The 22,667-nt window shown below is 47.1% G+C and overlaps 1 protein-coding gene across 8 annotated transcripts in view; it reads right to left on the reverse strand.

The window, feature by feature from the left end:
- The window catches only part of MORC2 (MORC family CW-type zinc finger 2), an 82,158-nt gene that overhangs the window by 5,053 nt on the left and 54,438 nt on the right, over positions 1 to 22,667 (reverse strand). For 7 of the 8 annotated variants that reach the window (XR_014785713.1, XM_084819509.1, XM_084819506.1 and 4 more), the window contains 8 exons: positions 14,421 to 14,550; positions 13,042 to 13,116; positions 12,563 to 12,958; positions 11,481 to 11,624; positions 5,335 to 5,389; positions 3,962 to 4,103; positions 1,732 to 1,926; positions 1,105 to 1,198 (listed from right to left, as the gene is read on the reverse strand). Coding sequence is in view for 7 of the 8 variants with exons in the window: in XM_084819509.1 (XP_084675635.1) it covers positions 1,105 to 1,198; positions 1,732 to 1,926; positions 3,962 to 4,103; positions 5,335 to 5,389; positions 11,481 to 11,624; positions 12,563 to 12,958; positions 13,042 to 13,116; positions 14,421 to 14,550 (1,231 nt within the window). In the remaining variant the exon portion in view is untranslated. Of the gene's footprint in view, positions 1 to 1,104; positions 1,199 to 1,731; positions 1,927 to 3,961; positions 4,104 to 5,334; positions 5,390 to 6,213; positions 6,484 to 11,480; positions 11,625 to 12,562; positions 12,959 to 13,041; positions 13,117 to 14,420; positions 14,551 to 22,667 lie in introns of those variants that run through there. The other variant, XM_084819512.1, reaches the window with a different exon arrangement.

Below are 22,667 nucleotides of genomic sequence, written 5' to 3' on the forward strand. Positions count from 1 at the left end.
AGTACCTAAAAACTCAGCTTTCACAGGTCACATGAAAGCGCTTCTCATTCCATTTCCATGAAACCCCCATACATCCAGGCTGTGTGGGCAGAATAGAACTGAACGTCATCAACTCTGCTCAGCGAATGAGAGAGGCTTGTTCCCCATCCCTGTCCGCACTCTCCTGCTCAGCGAAGTTTACAGGAAGCGCTGAATTAAACCCCTGTAGTTTACCCCACCATGGGATATTGTGAGAGAAGGGGGGCAGTGCCACCCCTTGACTACATCACTGCCAGGTCACAGCCACATCACCGAGGCATGCCCAGGATTTAATGGGGTGGGGCACATTGCAGTGGAACTGCTTGGGAGTTGCTTTTAAGTAAAAAACAACAACAACACACATGCACTAAAAGGAGTTTCCCAAAATGTGCTTTTCCAGAGGGAAGCTCCAGGGCGGCTGCGGACTGGCAACAGTGTCATCTGTCACAAACAACCCTATTGTGCTGTCGCCTCGCACTAAACTGGCTGTGTAGCCTTAGCCAGCTCTACAATTCTATGGGGCATCTCTAAACTACAAAATCTCATAGCTTCTTCCAAAGAAACCTGGGAATTGTAGTTTGGCGAATGTGCTGAGTATTCCCTTAGAGACCCCTAGTTGCTGCTATCCTCACCCCCTTTACAAAAACTACAATTCTCTGGAAGATGGAATGGCTGTTAGACTGTTCTGGAATTTAGTTATATCCTATGAATGGCTGGTGACGTTTGGTTCAGAGATACCAAACTGCTAACTACTGCAACCTTTTTCTTGTTTGCCTTATACCTTCCCACAAAATATAATTGCAAACCTTTCCCTCTCTCTCATTATATTACGTTCAAATTAGAATGTGAGTATTCGGCTCCTAATTTAGGCACTCCGTGAACTTTAAAGATGATGTTGACAGACACCATGACCGCCAATTCCAAAATCCATTCTACTAAACCCAACGCAACACTTAAAGGGGCAGCAATCACCACCTCATAAAACTGAGAGCTGGTCTAGCGTAGAGGCTAAGCATGTAACCAGGGGAGTCATCAGTTTAAGTCTTGCCTCAGCCATGAATTTACAAGTTGGAGCACAGGACTTACCAGAGGGAAAGCCCCCAGCTCTTCTGAACTCATGGAACTCAAGTCCTTCTTGGAGACGGGGAAATTTGGGGGTAAGAAGTACCGCAAACAATTCCTATCCAAACAAACAAACAACAGGCTAAGTGCAAGGATCTGTGTGTGATGCAATCTGCAATCCCATAAGAGCACAGAAAAAGCACAGAATATGTTACTGAGTGCAGAATTCAGTTTCCTGAAAAATCTCTCCCCTGCACTTTTTATTAAAGAGCAAATTTCCAGAGTTCATGGTTATGAAGATATGCTTCCAAAGTGTGCAGGCCATGTCTGGTCAAACTTCAGAAGGGTAGCAGAGGCTTCAGTGTCCTGCATAGGTTCTTGCCCCTCCCCGTGACCAACAAAGCCAGAATAAATTATGCAAAGTTGCCAGGTTTGAAATAATTAATACAGGTTGCAGAACTGACATTGCTCAGGTATGAAATATTAATACTTTTTCACCTTCTGCCTCCACAAAGAGCAACCAACAGTTGATTTTAAAAACACACAATAAGAACATCAAAGTGATAAACACAGGATAAACGCAGGAGATGCTTGAAGCTCAAATTAAGTCTACAGCTACAAGCTGCCAGGAGACGAAGCAAAGCACCTTACCGAAGCGACTGGGCTAACAAGTCCACAGTCTCATGGCTGCTGCTGGAGCCGGTGGTGTCCGGCTCAGTTCGGACACACTCGGAGGTGGAGGGTGCGTCTGGAACAGCTTCCTGCTGTTGCTGCTGCGTGTCTGAACTTCGGTATTCTGGAGAGGGAGGCTTCATCAGCCGCACATCCTCGCTGCCTCTCTCTACCCTGAAGGGAGCAACAGGCATGTCACAGGGAGTCTTTGCCATCCTAAAGAGGTCCTAGAACAGCCTCTGCCACCTCCCCCAACCCAATTGATAGTGTTGGATACCAAAGAAGTTTACATGTTGATGCCGAAGAACATGCAATTCAAAACATGCAAAGTGATCTCCTTCATCATTAGAACATAAGAAAAGCCCTGGTGGATCAGGCCAAAGATCCATCTCGTCCAGCATTCTGTTCACACAGTGGCCAACCAGCTGCCCACGGGAAACCCCCAAGCAGGACATGAGTGCAGCAGCAGCCCCCTGCCCATGTTCCCCAGAAACTGGTGTACATAAGCTCACTGCCTCTGGTACTGGAGGTAGCACACAGCCATCAAGACTAGTAGCCATTGATAGCCTTCTCCTATGTGAATTTGTCTAATCCCCTTTTAAAGCCATCCAAATTGGTGGCCATCACTACATTTTGTGGTAGTGAATTCCATAGTTTGACTATGAGCTCCGTGAAGAAGTCCTTCGTTTGATCTCTCCTGGATCTCCCACCAATTAGCTTAATGGGATGACCCCACTGTGTTCTACTATTATGAGAGAGGGAGAAAAATGTCACCCTGTCATATCAACTTCTGTTGATGTACAAGCATTCAAAATTACAAGGACTTCTTTCACTGGTCAAAATGGAAAGGCTGCTAGATCTCAGGGGTTTACAGAGCAAGGCGACTTACTCCCAGAACTGGATGAATACCATGATTTTGCAGAAGAGCTGCAGGATTCAGCCTCCTGTGGATCTCAGCTTGCTTATTTAAAAAAGTAAGCTTCTGTCCCTTAGGATTGCAAGATATGATGGAATTCTGTGGTTACCATCTGGTGAAATCTCAGAAGCCAGAAGGGTGGCTGAACAAAATTTCTAGGGGCCAGGAATTGGGAGCCCTGCCTAGCACATGCACAACCGATTATGGAAAGCAAGAGAAATGATGCAACTGTGCATAATTTACAGATTTTTAAAATAAACAGTAGCTGTTCCTACTATGTCCTAAATAAATATATAATAACGTTCAGCCCAACAAGGAATTAGATAATGTAATATTCCAGGAATGCAAGATCACAACAGGTCTTTTCTTTGTCATTACAACACTGAAAAGACTGCTTTTCTTCAGGGGTAACTTCTTTATGTATTACAGAGGACAACATTCATGTCACTTTTTGATCACCTCAAGGCAGGAAGATGCACTCATCCTCATAGTATGCAGATCCTCTCTCAGTAACACTACCCAAATATTATTAGCATTTCTATAGCTCTTTGGACACTCCAAAACACTTTGCATTCATTATATCAGCAATCCTAACAATTAACCTAATAAGACAGGTTAATATTATTATTCCCCACTTGCACATGGAGTGGGGGAAGGGGTTGGGTTGGAAAGATACCGGCTTGCCTAATTCACAGAAAAGATCTGAACATGATACTTCCCAACTCACACTCCTAAACCCAATCTTTGTAAGAAAGTTCAATGGGATTTACTTCCAAGTAAGTGTGCTTAGGGATCAAATTTATCCACCAAGATACATCTGCTACGTAGAAGAACATCCCTGAAAATGTTGTTTTTTTTTAGTAAAAGCATAGATACAGCATTTTTAGTGTTCTGCTTGAGTCAGAATCAACAAGGAGAGAAACCTTAGCAGAGCCCTGCTGAGTCAGACTAAGAGTCCACCTAGGGCAGCCTCCAGTTTCTGATAGTGCCCCGCCAGATGCGCACACAAGGAGACTCCGGGTGATCTAACACAATGGGAAGAGGAGTGAGACTGAGGATGTATCAGGAGAGGGAGAACTATCACTAGACAACATGGTGACCTTTCCACATTCCTGTAAATCTTCACATCTCCAGTTTCCTAGACTGCACAAGACCCTCCTGTTGTACAAAAACCCCTGCCCTCTAACAAGGGAATCTTCCACTGAACACCAGTTGGCGTTTGTCTGCCTAGTCCACGTCAGAGGAGGAGGCCACTACAGTACCTGCACCCCAATGTACACATGCGAAAATTACCAGCGATCTCTCGGGGTAACATCTGTCGGGACATAATCAAACTTCACCTTCCAGCGGACAGCTTGCTTGCCCACCTCAACAGCTGTAACTCTGCCTGTGAACCACTCCTTGTTCACTCGTACTTCCACGTGTTGCCCTTTATCTGAGAGGACCAAAAGGGCAAATGCTGAAAGGCTCACATTATGCATGGTTTACAAAATAAACAAGATTTGAGCATTCAGGGGACCACAACCTATTTAGCTTTGTCAGCACATTTGGAATTTTGCAAGTGTCATGAGTGCTCTCACAAAATGGCTGCCATGGTGGGCATGGCCAGTCACAAAACAATGAGTATAGACAAACCGGAAATCACCCACCACAAATCCACAGAGAGAGAACAAAATACTGGAAAAGATTACTTTATTTATGATAAAGCCCAACATGTTTCAGCCCTGATATTTTTAGGGGCCTTCTTAAGGGCAACTTTAAAATTGCCTTCAGAGAACTCTGAAAAAATATGGCAGTTATTGACTTGAAGAGGCATATCTTTCAGAATTCTCTGAATGCAATGTTAAAGTTACCCCTAAAAATATCAGGGCCAAAACATGTTGGGCTTTATTATAAATAAAGTTATCCTTTAGAGCATCCTGAGACATGTTCTTGCTCTGTGGATGAGTCACAAAACACTAATTTCCCAGAAGGCAAGTAGTGAGATTAAAAGAAAAGTAACTTGACCAAAAGCCTAAGGACAAGGCAGAGATAGAGGTTGAGCTCCAAAACACAAAACCACTCTCTTCTGAGCCCAAACAAAGATGGCGCTGGAGGGCAGCACTTTGCTTTGCGGCATGCAGGCCTCCCAAGAAAAATCCTAATATTAAAAAATCGTAAGAAATATTAAAATCAGGAGCGGGCAGGAAGCCCAGTGGGTGTCAAGAGAAGTGTCTGTATGTACGCAGGGCGCCACTGTGGAGATCCCAGTGGTAAGAGCTGGTAAATGGCTATTTTAATATGCCTTTAAAACGGGACAGCAGTGACAGGAATAAACTTGAGAGTGTAGAACTGTTTCAATTGAAGAATTTAAATCATGCAACTCTGTGTTTAATCCAGAATTGCAGTTGCTGCAGATTACATCCCTTAATGTGCTGTTGTATCAGACTGAGATACAGCTTTGGTCTCATTCTCTTCAGTCTTATGTCAGTGCAGGAGTGAGTCACAATGCAGTTGTGGCTGCATTCAGAGTCTAGAGGGTCCTGTTTTAATCTGGATTGTCATCTGAATAGATGTTCAACAGCCTGTTCCAATCCTGTTGTCAGCATGATGTCCAAATCTATGCACCATTTTGCTCTTCCTTAAAAATCTAGGAGGGTACAGGGACCAAACTATTTACGTCTTACCTTTCTGTGCTCGTTTCAGTTCTGCTAATTCCTCTTCCCCTGCACTGTCTGTGAGCTGAAAGCAGAGTTTTCAATTAAGAAAGCAAGAATCTGCATTGAGAACTTTATTAACTAAAAGCCCAGAGTCCAACAGAAAGATAATTCTGAGTTGAATCCAAAAGCTATTTGTGGACATTTTCATTCAAACTATTTGGGCTGAGAAGAATAAACAAAGGTATTTTTGGAGTAAAATATTATTTCTATAATTTAAATATAATAGCCCTGAAGACATTTACCATGGCTGCAAACACACCTGCCCATTTTATATCAATTGCATAATAATGGACAAGCAACTCAAGCAACCTGCACTGCGTGATGGGTTACTTGCGTAATGGCTATACACATATATGCTACTAGTGTGGGATCTATGCTGCAGACCTTGGCTCAGTGGTAGAGCACATCCTTTGGATACAGAAGATTCCAGGTTCAATCCCCAGCATCTCCAGGTAGGACTGGAAAAGAATCCTGCCTGAAACCCTGGAGAGCCACTGCTACCAGTCAGTGTTAACAATAATGGGCTAGATAGATGCAGGGTCTGACTCAGTATAAGGGAGCTTCCTATGTTCACTGGTGTGATCCTTATGTTGGCACATGCATGAGGTCAGAAGCAACGTCAGCATCAACTTATCCCATCCCATACTTTCTGTGACAGTGTCAGGGTTGCCTCTGAGCACAGGGAGTGGCAGAGTAGCTCAGATTCTGAAGAAGAATTGCAAGACGTGGGGGAGGAGGAATTTGAAGTCGCTGACATCCTGGACTCACGCCTTCTCTGCGGGCGCCTGCAATACTTAGTAGACTGGAAAGGGTATGGCCCAGACGAACGTTCCTGGGAACCGGCCGAACATTTGCATGCTGCTATGCCGTTTCCACCGGCAATACCCCCACAAGCCCGGGGCCCCAGGGGGGGAGCAAGAGGGGGGCCTCATGGGAGCGGGGATGATGTCAGGGTTGCCTCTGAGCCCAGGGAGTGGCACAGTTGCTCAGATTCTGAAGAAGAATTGCAAGACGTGGGGGAGGAGGAAGTTTCCCAGGCTTGTCCAGAGATGGAGACACAGACTCCTCAGGCTTCAAAGGCCCAGCTGGATGGAGAGGGCCTCTCTTCACATACCCCTGTGAGAGATAACAAACAGGGAGAGGTGGCGCTTGGAGAGCCTGAATTCTTAGACGCCAGGCACAGACACATAGCTATGAGAGAGATGGCAGGGGCAGAGCTTAGATGGTCTGCCTGATTGGCCCAGCGTGAACAGCTGCGCTTAGAGGGCTCATGAGAGAGAGGGAGATCCCCTCCACCCCTTAAGTTAGGATAGTAGCCTGCCTTTTCTTCAAATGGTGGGCAACTTTTGTAGCTTTCTTTTGAACTCCCTGAAGGCATTTCCTTTGTAGACTGTGAGTCACTGACAATTTGCATCTGTATGACCCAATGAAGTAAGTGGATTAAAAGCCATGGATTGAAGCCTTTTGTCTGTGTTTTGATTTGGCTTTTGAAGTTTTCAGCAAGGGTAAAGGGAATCCTGACAGACGGTCCAGTGGGCAGACATGACCTTGCTGAAACTGGGGTTGACACGCCAGTCAACTAACGGGTCAAATACTGTCAAATATTCCCAGAATACACCTATGTAGTTGACAAATGTTTAAAATTTTATTATGGCGTTATTTCTTAGCAATGGCAGGAGTGAGAGCAGCTAGCCCCTCAACCCTGTAGCAGTGCTGGGCAAACCTAGCAATATGGCAAAGCTTCTCCCACTCCCAAGTTACCTACTTTTTAAATCAAGTATCATTGTTCTCATAGCTTCAAAAACTCTTGACCGTTATTGGACTGGTCAACCAACCAACCCTTTTTCCATTTCAGCACCCTATCCCGAACTCTATTATTGTGGAGGCAGCCCAAGGAAAGTCTCAGAAGGTTCACAATGTACCATTGGACAAGGAAGATAGGAAGCTTAATGCTATGGGACACAGACTGTATTCTTTGCCGACATGAAGGCCGAGGATGGCCAAATATCAGGCCTATAGGTCAAGGTCCCAACGATTTTTGTGGGAGAAAGTGGGAACGTTGTTTGAGCATATCCCAAAGGATAAGGGTGAGATTTCCAAGGTGTTTCAGGGTGAAGCTATCAGAGTCTCGAAACAAGAGAGTAATATGTCCCAATATATGGCAGACTGATTCCAAAGCAAGGGAGGGGGGAGCGATTGCTCTTTCGTCACCATGCATGGCTCTGATCAGTGGACCTTACACAGGAGACTAGGTTGTGTATTGGGGAACTCTCTTTTGATGGAGAGGCTTTTAATTCAAAGCCGGATGACCACATTCAAAAGATGAGGATGAATGCAAAGAGCTTAGGTCTGGGAAATCAGCCTGGTTACCACAACCCTCAGGCATGATCAAGAAATTATTCCTCCTGTCATCCCTCCCAGTCTCCTGGCACCCAATCTTCTTGACAGCCATCCTCTTAGACTCAAAGCTCTCCTTCCCATCCTCCAGGTTTTGCTCCATGTATAAAAATACCAGGGAATCTTCCACGTAGTGCCTTTTGTACCTACATCCAGTGCCCTGTCCTGAGTGCCCTCAGTTCAGTCCCAACTTTCCACTCTTCAAGTCTGGCAGGTTATAATACTGAATGCCTGGGTCCTCTCCATGAGCTTCTGGGGATATCAGATAGAGTTCCACTCTATCCAAATGTTGGGTAATCTCTGATTTACACCACCCTCCATCATGTTGATGAGGCTTGTATCCTGTAGGGTAACTGAGCTGTAGAGTCTGTCCTCAACAGGGATGCCCACCAGGGATTTTACTCCCGATACTTCACAGTCCCAAAGCAGGATGGAAGCCTCTGCCTGGCCTTAGACCTGCAGGATGTAAACATGTTTATTACCACCAGGAAGTTCCATGTCACCCCTCCTGAGTAGGCATAGCACAAGCTTGTATTTGCACAGGGCTCTGAAAATGTACATATGTCATATGGCAGCACTTGGGCATACTGACTCCTTGTTTCCTTCCTTCCATCTCACTTCCTTAGGGGAAAAGGCATGAAGCTCAATCATAGCCTGGTGGCTAAAAGCTTGCATATCTACAACCTATGAGACTCAACACCTTCTATTACCGTTACATCTCACAAGCACATTCCACACGGGTGGCAGCCATGTTGGCATCCTTCTCCACCAATGCTCTCTCACAGAGATCTACAGTAACCACCTGGTCCACTCTTTATCTTTACAATTTACAAGGCATTACAAGGCACTCCCCTTCTTGAACTTGATACAAACGTTCAAGCCTCTGGGCTGTAGGCAGCATGGATGATGGTTTCTTCCAGGAATGTTGGATTGAGTGCAAGAGGGCTTGAAGCACTGGAATCACCATCAGAATGGAAGTTTTGGTGTGAACTGCCTGTAAGACTGGCAGTCCTTTATCTGGGTTTCTGGCTGGTGGATTTCAAGTCCCAATGAATGAGCCATCCATATCACCTGCTTGATGAACAGCCTAGTATCCTCTGAAGAAGTGGACGGGTCCAGAGTTCCAACTATCAGGTCCAGAGAGGAGATGGACAATGCCACAGATGATATGGAGATGTTATTTGATTGATAGTTCTCTGATACCAAGGAATCTTCAGTTGGGCCAAAGTCATGATGGCTAGTATACCTGGAGACTTGGTCACACTAGATGTTGAAAGGATTTTCTTGGGCGTTGCAATTTTTATTTAGAAGTTTTGGGGGTGTTTGGGGTACCTTAACCATAGTGCCTGTAGTGGGATAATACTTTGGAACTTATTGGGGGCAAGTAGGAGAGCAAAAGAAGAGCAGAATTACAAGCTATCTAGATGCTATATGTATATTGATGAGATGTATAGTATTAATCTTTCAGCTGTGTGAGTCCTTACAAGGGGACTAGGTAATTTGTAGAAGATCATAGAAGGTCAAAAGTCTCCCACTACCATTCTTCTCTTCTTGTTGTAGGCCTGGGTTTCATCGCCTCTGCTTGACTGACCTTCAGCCTCTTGCTCACTCTCATGCAGGTTCCCCTGTAATTCTTCCTCTGCAGGCTGTCCTCCAGTCTCATCCTTAAGTACCTGGAATCGGTTCCATAGCTCCACTGCTTCCACTGGTGCAGAGTGGCGTCTAGTTCTTCTTCTTCTCTGTCACCCTTTTCCAAGGAGTATCCTCTACTGCATTTTTCCTCACCTCAGCATTTCCCACTTCTGCCTCAGCTTGCTGTTGCTCTTCAAGCTTCTGGTCTTCGCTTTGCTGCTGTAGTTCCACCGTTCTGTCCAAGAACTTTCAAGAACTCTTCGTGTTCTTATTCCCCGGAGGGTCGACAGTCGCTGCTCCAGTCCTCTTACTTTTTCTTCCAGCAGCGTGATCAACTTGCACTTGTTGCATGTTGTTCTCAGGCAGGAAAACAAACATTGCACACACCTTGCAGGTCACCACTACTGGAGAGTCTTGTCCTTCCATACCCTCTTTCCCTTTTTGTGTCTAGCTTTCTGATTGTTCTAGACTAGCCTGTGCCTGCTCCTCTACTCACTAGAGGTTAAAGGCAGAGTCCCACTGGTGTGAAAGTGTGTGTTACAAGAAAAATAATTAAAAAAATATTAGGGGCCTCCCCCTTGACCTCCCCTGCTGAACTCTCCTGGCCAACTCCTGTTTGCTCCTCCTGTCCGCTCGCTCTCTGGGAGCTTGTTTGCTTCTGTAGTCCCTGGACCAGCTGGAGCAGCTTCCTCTGCTCTACTCTGCTTAGTTGGGAGGTGGGAAACAGACTCCCAACAGTGTACCTATGTGATGGAAGCCCCCATCAGGGTAGGGAATGATGATCCCTAGTGGTATGAGGGGGACTGGTAGTATCAGTACGGAGGGTGCTCCCACCAAGAACCCCATCCTCCATGGTCCAAATATAAATATCCAGAAGAAAAGGAGTCTGGAGAGCCACTGAGCACAAGAAAGGCATCTGCTGCATCTATCACGATGTGATGTGTGTGGAGCCAGAGACATCAGTGATACCTCTTGCATCCCTACTTCTGTGGTCGACACAATGAACTGCACCTCATCTAACGGATGTGTACTCAACCTCGTCAATATGGGGATAGGAGAGTATCAGGGGTGCAATTGGTACTGAGAGGATTTGACAAGGGTTGTTTTGAAGCCAGATACAATGCCAGCTGCAGGGTTGGAGAAGGAGATGGAGCTGTCACCTGAGAAGGGACAGTGCACTTCTTTTTCTTCGGCTTGTAAGTATGAAGTAATCTAGGCTTCATCTTCTTGGGTCACATAGTAGGGTAGACTCTATAGGCACAGCAAGATTGCTCGACTGGCCGGGTATATGTGGTGGGTCTGCCAGTCTACCAAGCTCACTCAGCATTGACATGAAGGTTGAACTCGAGGGAGTGCCACCACGGGGGTGCCTTTATGTCAACCATGACCTTTGGTAACAGGGAATGTATCTGAGCTACGTTAACTGATGTTCTGCTTTGGAGTGGAGCAAATCTAGGGAGGCAGCTAAAGTGGGCAGCTGTGCTGCAACTTAGCTTGGAGGAGAGAAGGCTAATAAGGCATGTTTGCTCTTAATCCGAATATGGGTGACTGTAGGTGTCTCTGCTTTTTCAGGCTTGGCAGACTTCGCAGATGGCTTCCTAATCAGTGTCATAATGGAAAAGAAGGAAGGAAAGAAAGAGAAAGGCAAGTTTAAAAAAATAGAAGTAGAGGGACTAGAGAGGAAAGAGGAGGGTCAGTAAGAACAAGCAATCACAGAGAATATAGGTAAAAGATGTGGGAAAAAGTGGGCCGAAAGGCAGGGAACGAACTGAGCCAGAGAGTATAGAGTATACAACCACAATCACTCATCATATGAACCCTACGTTTCCTGGGCAGTGAGAGTGCACCCTTTATTCAGTTTAACTGGTGGATAAATCCAGTTCATCTAGTCATTGATTTTGGATCTGACCATCAGAATTATCTGTCTAGACAGTTTTTTCCACTCACTGTTTCCCCCCAAATGTAGGTACCCATAGTTTGACAAACGCTCCAGAGGAAATGGAACACTGACAAAAAACAGTAATAGTAACAGTAATTCCAACAATTCTGAATAGCAAACCAGACTTGCAAAATTGCTCACTCACTTCCACCACCACCTCACTGGAATCCTTCTTCTCTTCCTTTACTGTCACATGTCTACCCTGTTTCCTTTTCTCTTTTCTCAGCCCGATTTCCTCCTCCAATTCATCCTCTATTGTGCTAATGCTTCTCTTCCGGGAACTGGAAGCCTGTAGAGATGGCGATAACATCAACCACAAGAGAATATTACTCAAAGGCCAATATGGACCTTTTTTCGTTTCCAAAAGACAGGTGCGCAGGAGTGCCAGTACATAGCAGCTACCTGATAAGAGTAAGCATGGTAGGAATAAAGGAAGATGCAAATATTTTTTAAAAATATCCATATGAAATGCCGTATTTTTCAAGTACTGCTGTGAAAACACAGATGAATTGACACAACATGCTGCCTTTTATTCCATTAATAAGACATGTCTACTATTCTGCACTGCTCTCTAGTTTCAATCCCCGTGCATATCAGTGTCCTCTTGTAGGCCTCTGAGGGAGTTAAAGCACTGCTGCTCCATTATGGATCAACTACATTAATCCACATAAATAAACTCTACTTTGTTGAGAGAATTAAACCAGCTAGACAGCCAGCCACATTTGCGTGTACACAAACATGCACACAATATAGAGGAAGTAGTCTGTGGGCAGGACTTGATATTACACTCAATGGGGGGCTGTCGCCATTGCGGTCTCCCCACTTCTTTCCTATAATGTCACTACACAGAGAAGTATACCTGAACATCGTGATGATAAGCATTTCTCCCATCCCCACCAGTGACAACATAAAACAGGAGTGGAGAAATGCACGATATGCACAAGCATGCCTAAAATGTTATGGTACCCAATTATGCTGGTAGCAGCAGTCTAGTGCAAATCATAACATCTGCTTCTCTGCCTAATATCATCAGAACCAGGTGCACAGATTGGACTCACTGGGTGCTCACATCTACAGCATTAAAAAAGTTATTTTCATTGTTTATAAATAGAACAAATAATCAAAAACAATTTATTGAGCCTTGTGTAAACATGGAAACAGTGAGCATTCACAGTAAAAGGAGAAAAAACTCCTCTCCCCTTGCTAATTTAGGAACTGGAACCTCACCTGGGGAGGCTTGCCGACGGGGGATTTCTTTGGTGGCACCAGCACCTTTAAGTGTTTGGGGCTGGGGGATCTACGATGGCTCTTGTAGTTTTGTGGAGGCACCAGGGGTGTCCTCCCACTTCCTGCAGGTTTGGATGGAGGCCTTATGAGGGGGGTTGTGGATCTCCCAGCAGCCTCCATGGGATGCTGTATCCTGGAAAAGCTGGATTCTTCCCTGGACACCATGCTCTGCGGCCTGGAGGAGCTGCTGGCTGGCCGAGGCAAAGCCCCCTTCCTCTGTTGGTTGATCGACCTGGAAGGAGGTGGTGGGGCTGGGGGCCTACTGGGAGCATTTTTAATCACATCCGGCAGAGGGGGAGACCGTGGCCGCTGTGGCCTGCTCAGCAAGTCTGAATGCTGCAAGGAGAAGAACAACGGCATTAGCTCAGTTCATTAAAGCAGAGAGCAGCCTGCAAGTGGCAGTGGAGGGTGCCCCTCACCTCTAGCACACGTCGCGTGGAGACCTCTAGGGGCAGTTTCTTCAGGTCAGCTTGGGAACGTACTGGAGTAGTTTTCTGGGGGCAGAACGATTGGAAAAAGGGTCATTATTTTAAGAACAGCTATTGTTCCCCTGAAGCCTACCCTGTTCACAAACCCTGGCCTCGCACCCCCTCTCCATCCCTGGGAAATCTTAATACGCTTCTGCTGACTCAGCAAAAACACACCGGTGTTAACAAAACTGAGACTGCTGCAGACTAAGTGGCTGGTTCACACATGCATGTAACATCATTTGGGGATTGGAAGATGGATACATGAACTTACCTTGAAAAGCACTGCACTTGACAGTGATATGAAAATTCTGTGAGGGCTCATTCACACAAGTCAACACTTGCTGTTATGTAAGGCTGAGCCAAATGTTCCCCAAGGAGAACTTCCAGCTCAAGGTTCAGGAGCATGGGAGGGAACCCCTGGCAAATTTGGGGTGTGAGGGGATGAAATGGAGAGGGGAGAACTTGCCTATGTTGCCATGGCTGCCATTCCCCATTCCCCCCAAAGCCCCTGTCAGAGAGACACTACATCATCATGTAGCTTTGCTCCTGGAGGGGTAGGTTGGGAAGTAACATTAGCAGTCACTGGCTGGTGGCCACTGATAGATGTTCTGGGTGGTAGCAGCCAATTTTGCCTTCAACACCCTGAAAATTCCTTCTGACAAATCAGCTGAAATGTAATTCCCTCCACCCATGTTGCCATTGAAGAATAGGTTGGCAAAATGGGTGGGGGAGAGATTTTGGTTTGGTCTTCTGTCGCAGTCATCAAGTAATGAACATACATCTGAATCAGGTACGAATGCCTTGGAAGTGGCATATGGGAATGAATTCCATGAAAATTCTAACTGATCATTGGTGGCTCATTCACACATTTATGCTGCAGCTATTGAGAGATAGATATGCACGTGTGAGCACTAAGACAGACAGACAGACAGACACACACACACACACACACAAGCAATCAGAACTGAGAAGGAATAAAAAAGAAAACACCCCACACTTAATGTCAGCCTTTTTGGCATGGGATTGTTCGCTGCCAGATGCAACTGTCATGCAAACCTGGTATGAAGCATGGAGGTTTGAACTCTTGGCAAGCTGCTATGTCAAGAATGTGAATCCAACCCCAAGCTCTAGTTGTGCTTCTTATAAGAAGGGTTGACTTCAAAAGAATTGTTTTTAAGACCAGGGCATGCACAAGTGAACTTAGAGTGGATGCAGCCATCCTAATGGATACTGACAAGAGGCTCTCTTTCTATAGACAACTGAGTGGACGATGCTATTTATAAAGCATATGAAATTCTTCAGAGAGAGGGTCCAGTGTCCAGACTTGCCTGTAGGGCCTCCAGCTTCTCCTGCTGCTGGCGAATTTTATCTGTCAGCTGTTTCTGCTTATCTTCCTGGGACTTCTCCTTTCTCAGGACACTCAGAGGAACCTTCTGCTTCTGTTCAGGAGCTTCACACCTGTGAAGGGGGAGGAAAAGGCACCAGAAAAGCTCAGCAACATGAAGAAAGGGTGCTGACATGAGCGCACTTAAATCTCCAGACTAAAATTGGAGACTGCCTGCTCTTTCTGGAGGCTAAGCATCCACACCATACGGTTCCTTGAAGCAACAAACAAAAAGACCAACCCCTCACCCCAAACACGTGTTGTTCAAGTTGTCAAACATATAAAACATTTATTTCACAATGCCTACATCACTACATGTTCTTGCAAAGGGATCGTGGCCATCTGGTTCCCCAGGAATAAGACTTGTTCTTTCTAGCAACCAGATGGCCACGATCCCTTTGCAAGAACATGTAGTGATGAGAGGAAACAGAGAAGCGATATTTATTTATTTACAGCATGTTTACCCCACACTTCAGACAAGAAAGGTCCCAAAGCAGCTTACACAGATCAATAATAAGTCAGTCCCTGCCCCCAGGTTTACAACCTAAAAGACATGAAACAAAAGGAAAGGGGGGGGTGGCGGGAAGCAAAACTCAGGTACCAGTTCTTAGTTTCAAAGTTCTTATAGGTGTTCTTTCTGGCAGGGAAGGGATAACAAAGTCCCTGCAGCTGTTTCTTCTCTGGGTGATGTATGTGGCTAGGTTGGTCTTCCTGTTGTCGTGACGTTTATCCTGGGAGGCAGGGAGTACAGCTTCCCAGTGGCCCTTGGTTCTCTGCCTGATGGATGAGGCCACAGTCTCCAGTCCCAGGGAACTGCCAGTTGGAGCTGCATGTTCCTTCAATAGAACAACAGTTGTTCTGACCTAGGGACTTGGGGGGCAAGCCCCCTTCAGATAGTGGAAAAGGCTATATTCATATATGTGCCTTGAATGCCAGTCGAACGGTGTGTATGATCCAGGATGCCAGCCTCTGAGAGGAGACTGGAGAGCCCTTATTGGGTCCCCCATAGCATAGGAACAGCCATTGGGAGGTGCAGAAAGGCTTGGTCCGTGACTTATAGAAGGCCAGTGGTCTCCGGACATCTAGAGTGTGTAGCCGTCGTTCCAAATTAGAAGTTGGGGATGGAAAGAAGGCAGGGAGCATGATCGGTTGATTAAGATGGAAGTCCATGACCACCTTTAGAAGGAATGCTAAGTCCGGTCGCAGGACCACCTTTTCCTTGTGAAATACAGTGTAAGGTGAGTCTATTCGCAACGCAGAGAGTTCGCTCGCTCTCCTCGATGTCGTAATGGCTATCAGGAAGGCGACCTTCCAAGAGAGCAGCCGCAGTGGCAAGCGGTTCGAACGGTACCGACGCGAGGGTGTTAAGCACCAGGGTTAGGTCCCACTGAGGAACGAAGTCTCTCACTGGAGGAGCCAAGTTTCTGAGTCCTCGCAGGAATTGCCTGCATAAGGGGTGGCTGAATATGGAGCACCCGCCAATGTTGCCCCTCATAGCAGAAATTGCTGAAGCATTCGCCCTGATGGAGGAGTGCTTCAGGCCTTTGCTGAAAAGATGTTGGAGGAAAAACAATATGTCCCTTCGACAACACTCATTAGGGTTACAGTTGCTGTCGGTCGCAAACCGAACAAATGAAGCCCGTTTTGCTAAGTGTGGGCGGCGCGTGGAAGGTTTCCTTGCCGCATCAAGTACAGCCTGCACTGTCGGTGGAATCAATGGGGAAATGTGGTGGGTGTTTGGATCCTCCACACCGTGAGGTTCAGAGTGTGGAGATCAGGGTGAAGAATCCTGCCCTGGTCCCAGGAAATCAAGTTGTCTATCCGTGGTATAGCGGTAGGAGGCGTCCACGCACTAGGTTCAGCAGCATTGTGAACCAGGGTTGTCTGGGCCACCAAGGGGCAATCGGGATGCAGTTCATGGTGTCCTGTCTGATTTTGGAGATCACCCTCGTGAGGAGTGGGAATGGAAGGAAAAGGTAGAATAGGTGCTCCTTCCATTCTAGGAAAAAGGCATCGCCTAGCGATCCTTGTCCTATCCCAGCTCTGGAGCAGAATTGTCCACAAACCGTATTTGCTGGAGTCGCGAAGAGGTCGATCTGTGGTCGGCCCCCAGTGGTTGAAAATTAGCTGTAGGACTGTCCTGGTCAGCTGCCATTCATGACAGCACCAGAGGAAGCAGCTGAGGGAGTCTGCTAACAGGTTGTCCTGTCCTGCAATATGTAGAGCCGTCAGGTGAATGTCCCTGGCAACGATCCAGTTGTAAAGGTATAGAGTGAGAGAAAGGAGGCAGGAGGAGTGTGTTCTGCCTTGTTTGTTTAGGTACCACAGAACTGTGGTATTGTCTGAGGACCTGGATGTGTCACTGTTGGAGGCACGGTTCGAAGGTGCGGAGAGCTTTCCAAACCACCAACAGCTCCAAAAAATTGATATGGTATCGTGTTTCCTTGGGGGACCAGAGACCTTGTGCTTGAAGGGGGCTGCAATGCGCTCCCCAACCTAGGAGGGAGGCGTCTGTGGTGAGAACCCTGGATGGAGGAGCGGGAAGGAATGGCATCCGTAGGGTCAGATGTCTGGAATCTATCCACCAGTCCAGGCTGAGAGCAACGTCCTCCGGTACCAAGACTGTGACAAAGAGGGGGTTGCGGGTCAAGTTGAAATTCCAGATGAAGCAGTGTTGAAGTGGTCTCATCCATAGCTGAGCCCATTCCACAACCGAAACCGTGGCTGCCATGTGGCCAAGGAGGCACTGGATGTCGTGTGATTGGGCACAGCGGGCAGGGAATATCGACGTGGCTTGCATGATGAGGTTTGTGACACAAGTCGTTGGGAAGTACGCCCAACCCAATTTGGAATCGAGGATGGCCCCTATGAATTGAACTGTTTGTGTGGGGGTCAAGTGAGACTTCTCCTTGTTGATTCATAGTCCCAATGCCCAAAGAAGATCCAAGACGATCACGATATTGCGCAATAGAGCTTCTCCGGAGGAGGCCACCAGTAGATACGCGTGGGGCTGCTGAGAGGCCGAATGGCAAGACATTGAACTGGAACAGTTCCGTCCCGATTGCAAAACGGAGGAACTTTCTGTGTGAGCGTTCTATGGTTATGTGGAAGTATGCGTCTTCAAGATCGATCGTGGCGAACCAAGAGCCCTTCCGTAGGAGTGGGAGAATTGTGGCTAGGGTTGTCATCCTGAACTTCTTGGAGGTTTCAAAATTGTTCAGGCTGCAAAGGTCGAGAATGGGCTGAAGGCCTCCATCCCGTTTCGGTACCGTGAAGTACCTGGAGAAGAACCCCTCCATACCGATGTTTGGATGAATGCGTTGAATGGCGCCCTTTTGTAAGAGAGATTGAGTTTCTTTGTGGACGATCTCCGAAGGCGGAGTGATCTGGACCGGACCCAAAGGCGTGTTGAATTCTATTCTGTATCTGTGACGGACAAGAGCTAGCACCCAGTTATCCGACGTCACTCTTGCCCACGCCAGGTAATATTGGCTCAGGAGGTCTCTGAAAGGTGGATTGTAATTGTTGGTATGGGGGGGAATGGAGCTGAAGTCAAAGATGACGTTCAGTGAATCCTTCACTCTTCGCCTTTTGTTGGAACCTGGGGAAGGAGTAGCTTTTTCTCTGCTGGTGCTGCTGTGGGAATCTGGGTGTCCGGTCCCCAGAATGCTGAGGTGGATAGATCTGGTGTCGGTACCACCGACGCTGACAGTACGGAGCATGCTGCTGCTGCTGCTGTTGCTGTGCTTGACCGATGCCCATCTTACGAGCAGTAGTTCTGGCTTTCTGCACGGAGTCCATCTGGTTGTCCGTGTTGGCGCTGAATAAACCCTTGTCGTCGAAAGGCAGATTTTCTATCTGTGAGTGGCTTCAGGAGTTAGGCCCGCAAAGCGGAGCCAGGAATGCCGCCTTAGGGCAACAGATCCCACCATGCTATTAGCATTGCAGTCCGCTTGATGATGGGCAGTGTTGAACTGTTGACGAGAGAGCTTGGATGCCTCCGCATGAAACATTCTAGCTAAATCGCGTTGATCCTCAGGCAGGTATGCAATGAGGGAGTCCATTTTCTCCAAGAGGAAGAGCTGATACCTGGCCATCATCAGACGACGTCCAACAATATCAAGTTTGCGACCCTCCTTATCCAAAGGCAAGGCATGTGCTTTCTGTGAGCGAACTTGGCAGACTCCACAATTATGGAGTTAGGTTTTGGATGTGAAAAGAGGAAAGATGCGTCCGTCTCTTGAACCCTGTACATCGATTCCAGCCTCTTGGACGTCGGGGTCAAGGACGAAGGTGCTTTTCATGTCTGTTGGACTGCACTCAGCAGGGCTGGAAGAAAAGGGATGGCCACTGGTGTGGACAGGTCTGTTGCAACGGCATCGAATACCGGATCGTGAATTTGTTGGGGAGGTTGTTGTACCTCAATGCCCAACGACTGAGCCATTCTCAGCACCTGTTCGGATAAGCGGCCCATGTCTTCAGAAGGCGAGGCCCTATCCTGTGTCCCGATGGTATCATCCAGTGATGAGCTAGATGGAGGGACTGAGGAATATGAGGAGGAGTCGGACTGGCAGTCCTCCCCAGATTCCCGAGATTGAGCAGGTCACTGAACCACAGCAGAGGCATGAGGAGGAATAGGAGGCGGCAGGGCTTGATGGTCCCGACTGGTTTGGTGTATCGCTAAGGACATCGAGCACCTCAGTACCAGAGGAGGAGGGCAGAAATGTCCTGGGTATTGAAGCTGGAGCACTGTCGAGACTGAAAGGGAACATGCGATAGTGAAGTAGCTCCTAGGTAGTGGGAGCGATCGAGGAAGAGATCGCGGTCCCTATGGGGTCTCCAATCTGCATCCGAACACTGTCGGTGGGGGGGAGACAACGAGACCGAAAAATGGTCCCCATCTCAGGATGGAGAACGTGAGCGATCATGGTTGTATTGTCTCATCCAATGTGTCAGGGTGGAAACTGAGCCGATAGAACCCCAGAGCAGTTCTGATTCTGAGGAGGATCAGCAATCCGTGGGAGAGGAGCCAGCTAATCCCTCACAGGCACAGCAGCTGGCAGAGATTCCTCCTGCTGGCATTCCTGAGATAGATAGTGACCCGGGCAGTGAGAGAGTGCGGGAACGGGGCTTGCTAGACGCTCGACGCAGAGATCGACAAGCGATGGAGGGCGCGGAAAGGGGGTGTAGCGCCCGTTTCGCGCAAGCAACGGCCGCCTCCCGTGGACCCAAGGGAAAGAGGGAGGATCTCTCCCCAGCCCATACGTTCAGGGTCTTCAAGTGACTCTCCTTCAAACGGGGATCACCGGCCTACTCGGAGCATAGGCTACTCTGCTGTTCTTTGCTTAGTTGCTGGTGATTAGCATGTGAAAGAATCATTAAGTTGTAAAAGGATTAAAGCCTTGAAAAGAATCCTTTTGTCTGTGTCTTGAGTTGGCTACTGGAGTCTACTGAAAGAGGCCACTAGGGCGCTCCTGACACAATGATCCTGATGGTATCAATCTGGAGATTGGTATTGAGAAGGCTGTTGAGGGGAAAGGGTGGGTCGATACCAAGGTAACTGGATATCATAACAACGTGGTGTTGGAGACCTGGATCTCCGTCCCGTGACTGTCTGAGTTGGACAGGGTGGCAGGGTTGGTGTATCTCTCAACTCACCCTCTGAGACCGTAGAGGCCGGTTTCAGAGTAGTCGGGTGTGTGGTGGGCACAACACGAATAAGAGAATCCAGTAAAGGAGGAGGAGGTGGGAGATCCTGCTCCTTTTCCTGTTGTTTGGAGGATTTCTTTTTCCTCTTCTTTTCTGGTGCATTCGCTGCCGGTTTGGGATTTTTTGCCCATTTTGAGAGCTTTTTGCTGCAGAAATGGCTAAACTCCTTCCCAGGGTAGGTGGGTCTACTCGCACCAGCTCAGTGGTGAGTGGGGGGGGGAGAGATTGGGTCGCAACGACCACTTCCATACTTGTAGAAGGGGCTGTGGAGGGCTGGTTCCTGAGTATTTGTGCCTTAGGCATGTCAACTGCCTGAAGGGCCCAAATGCTAAAAACAAACAATGTGGTTTGGTCACCACTTTCATAGCTGCCTTGGGAGTTTCACCAGAGCATCCAGTTGATACTGACTCTGGGCCACGTGGGAGGAGCTTACACTGCACCACCGCACCACATCAGTGCCATCCTGCTGGAAACTGGAGAACTGCTGATGTGGAGAGGAAAACTTAAGAAGAGCCACACTGGATCCGGCCACAGTGATCAACCTGATGCCTCTCCAGAGCTGCAACATAGGTTCCTCTCACATGGTCCAGAGAGTTTCAAGTTACTGAATCAGGAAGTCTATGGTTGGAATCCCACCTGTGCCATGAACTCACAAGGTGGCCGTTAAAATAAATGGAGCAAAGAATAAAAGGAACCTGGTGGTTGGAGTCTACTACCAGCCACCCAATCAAGGAGAAGAAAAGGATGAAACTTTTGAAAAGCAAATAGCCAATGTTTCAAGGAAGCATGATGTAGTAGTAATGGGGGACTTCCATTTCCCCGATATTTGTTGGGAGGCAAATTCTGCAAAACATGGCCCCTCCAGGAAATTCCTGACTTGTGTGGCAGATAACTTCCTCCTACAGAAAATAGAGGAAGGAACTAGAGGATTGGCTATCCTTGACTTGATCCTAACTAACAGAGATGACTTAGTGGATAAAGTAGCAGTTACAGGAACTCTGGGGGAAAGCGACTAAGTCATACTTGAGTTCTTGGTTCTAAAGGAAGCAAAAGCTGAGTGTAGCCAAACGTGTACCCTGGATTTTAGGAAAGCTGATATTAATAAACTCAGAACAATGATCAGTAAGGTCCCATGGCAAGCGACTGTAACGAGAAAAGGAGTCCAAGATGGGTGGGAGCTTTTAAAAAAGGAAATTCTCAAGGCACAATTACAAACAAGTCCAACAAGAAGAAAAGGTGGAAGACAACAGAAGAAGCCAATGTGGCTTCACAAAAAGTTTAGGGATGACCTGAAAACAAAAAAGGACACATACAGGAAGTGGAAAGAAAGCCAAGCAACAAAGGAAGAGTACAGGCAGGTAGCACAGACTTGCAGGGATGGCGTCAGAAAGGCTAAAGCCGAGAACTAGCTGAGGGTTAGCGAGGGATGCTAAAAGCAACAAAAAGGCTTTCTTCAGCTACATGCATTGTAAAAGACAGAGGAAAGAAATGGTTGTTCAGCTATTAAATAAGGATGGCAAAATGATAACAGATGACAAAGAAAAGGCAGAGGTGCTCAATTGCTACTTTGGCTCAGTGTTCTTCCAAAATAGGGTCTATGACCCCCCTGGCAAAGGCGAAGTACAGGCTGAAGGGGTAAGATTGCATCTTGAGATCGATAGGCATATGGTCAAGGAACACCTAATTACCTTGAATGAGTTCAAATCTCCAGGGACAGATGAACTGCATCCTAGAGTAATAAAGGAACTGGCAGAAGAACTCTCAGAACCGCTGTCTATTCTCTTTGAGAAATCACGGAGGACGGGGGAAGTGCCAGATGACTGGAGGAGGGCTAATGTGGTCCCTCTATTCAGAAAGGGTAAAAAGGAGGAACCTGGGAACTACAGACCAGTCAGCCTGACATCAATCCCTGGGAAAATTCTGGAGCAGATTATCAAGCAATCCATCTGTAAGCCCCTTGAAAACAATGCCGTGATTCCTCGAAGCCAACATGGATTTGTCAAGAACAAATCCTGCCAGATGAATCTGATCTCATTTTTTGATTAAGTAACCTTGCTTGTGGACTGTGGGAATGCTGTGGACATAATATACCTTGACAAAGTGCCCCATGATATCCTGATGAGCAAACTAGCTTAAAGTGGGCTAGATGAACTATCAATGGGACCTTCTCAAACTGGGGAGAGGTAACGAGTGGGGTACCGCAGGGCTTGGTCCTGGGCCCAGTGCTCTTCAACAATTTTATTAATGACTTGGAGGAGGAGGTACAGGGAATGCTGATCAAATCTTCAGATGACACAAAATTGGGCGGGATAGCTAATACTTTGGAAGACAGAAACAAAATTCAAAGTGATCTTAATAGACTGGAGCGCTGGGCAGAAAACAACAGAATGACATTTAATAGGGATAAATGCCAAATTCTGCACCTAGGAAAAAGAAACCAAATGCATAGTTACAAAATGGGGGATACGTGGCTCAACCACAC

The sequence above is a fragment of the Heloderma suspectum genome, chromosome 13 (assembly GCF_057233095.1).
Source record: "Heloderma suspectum isolate Gila_16-S chromosome 13, 16-S_ref, whole genome shotgun sequence".
In the NCBI taxonomy this organism is placed as follows: domain Eukaryota; kingdom Metazoa; phylum Chordata; class Lepidosauria; order Squamata; family Helodermatidae; genus Heloderma; species Heloderma suspectum.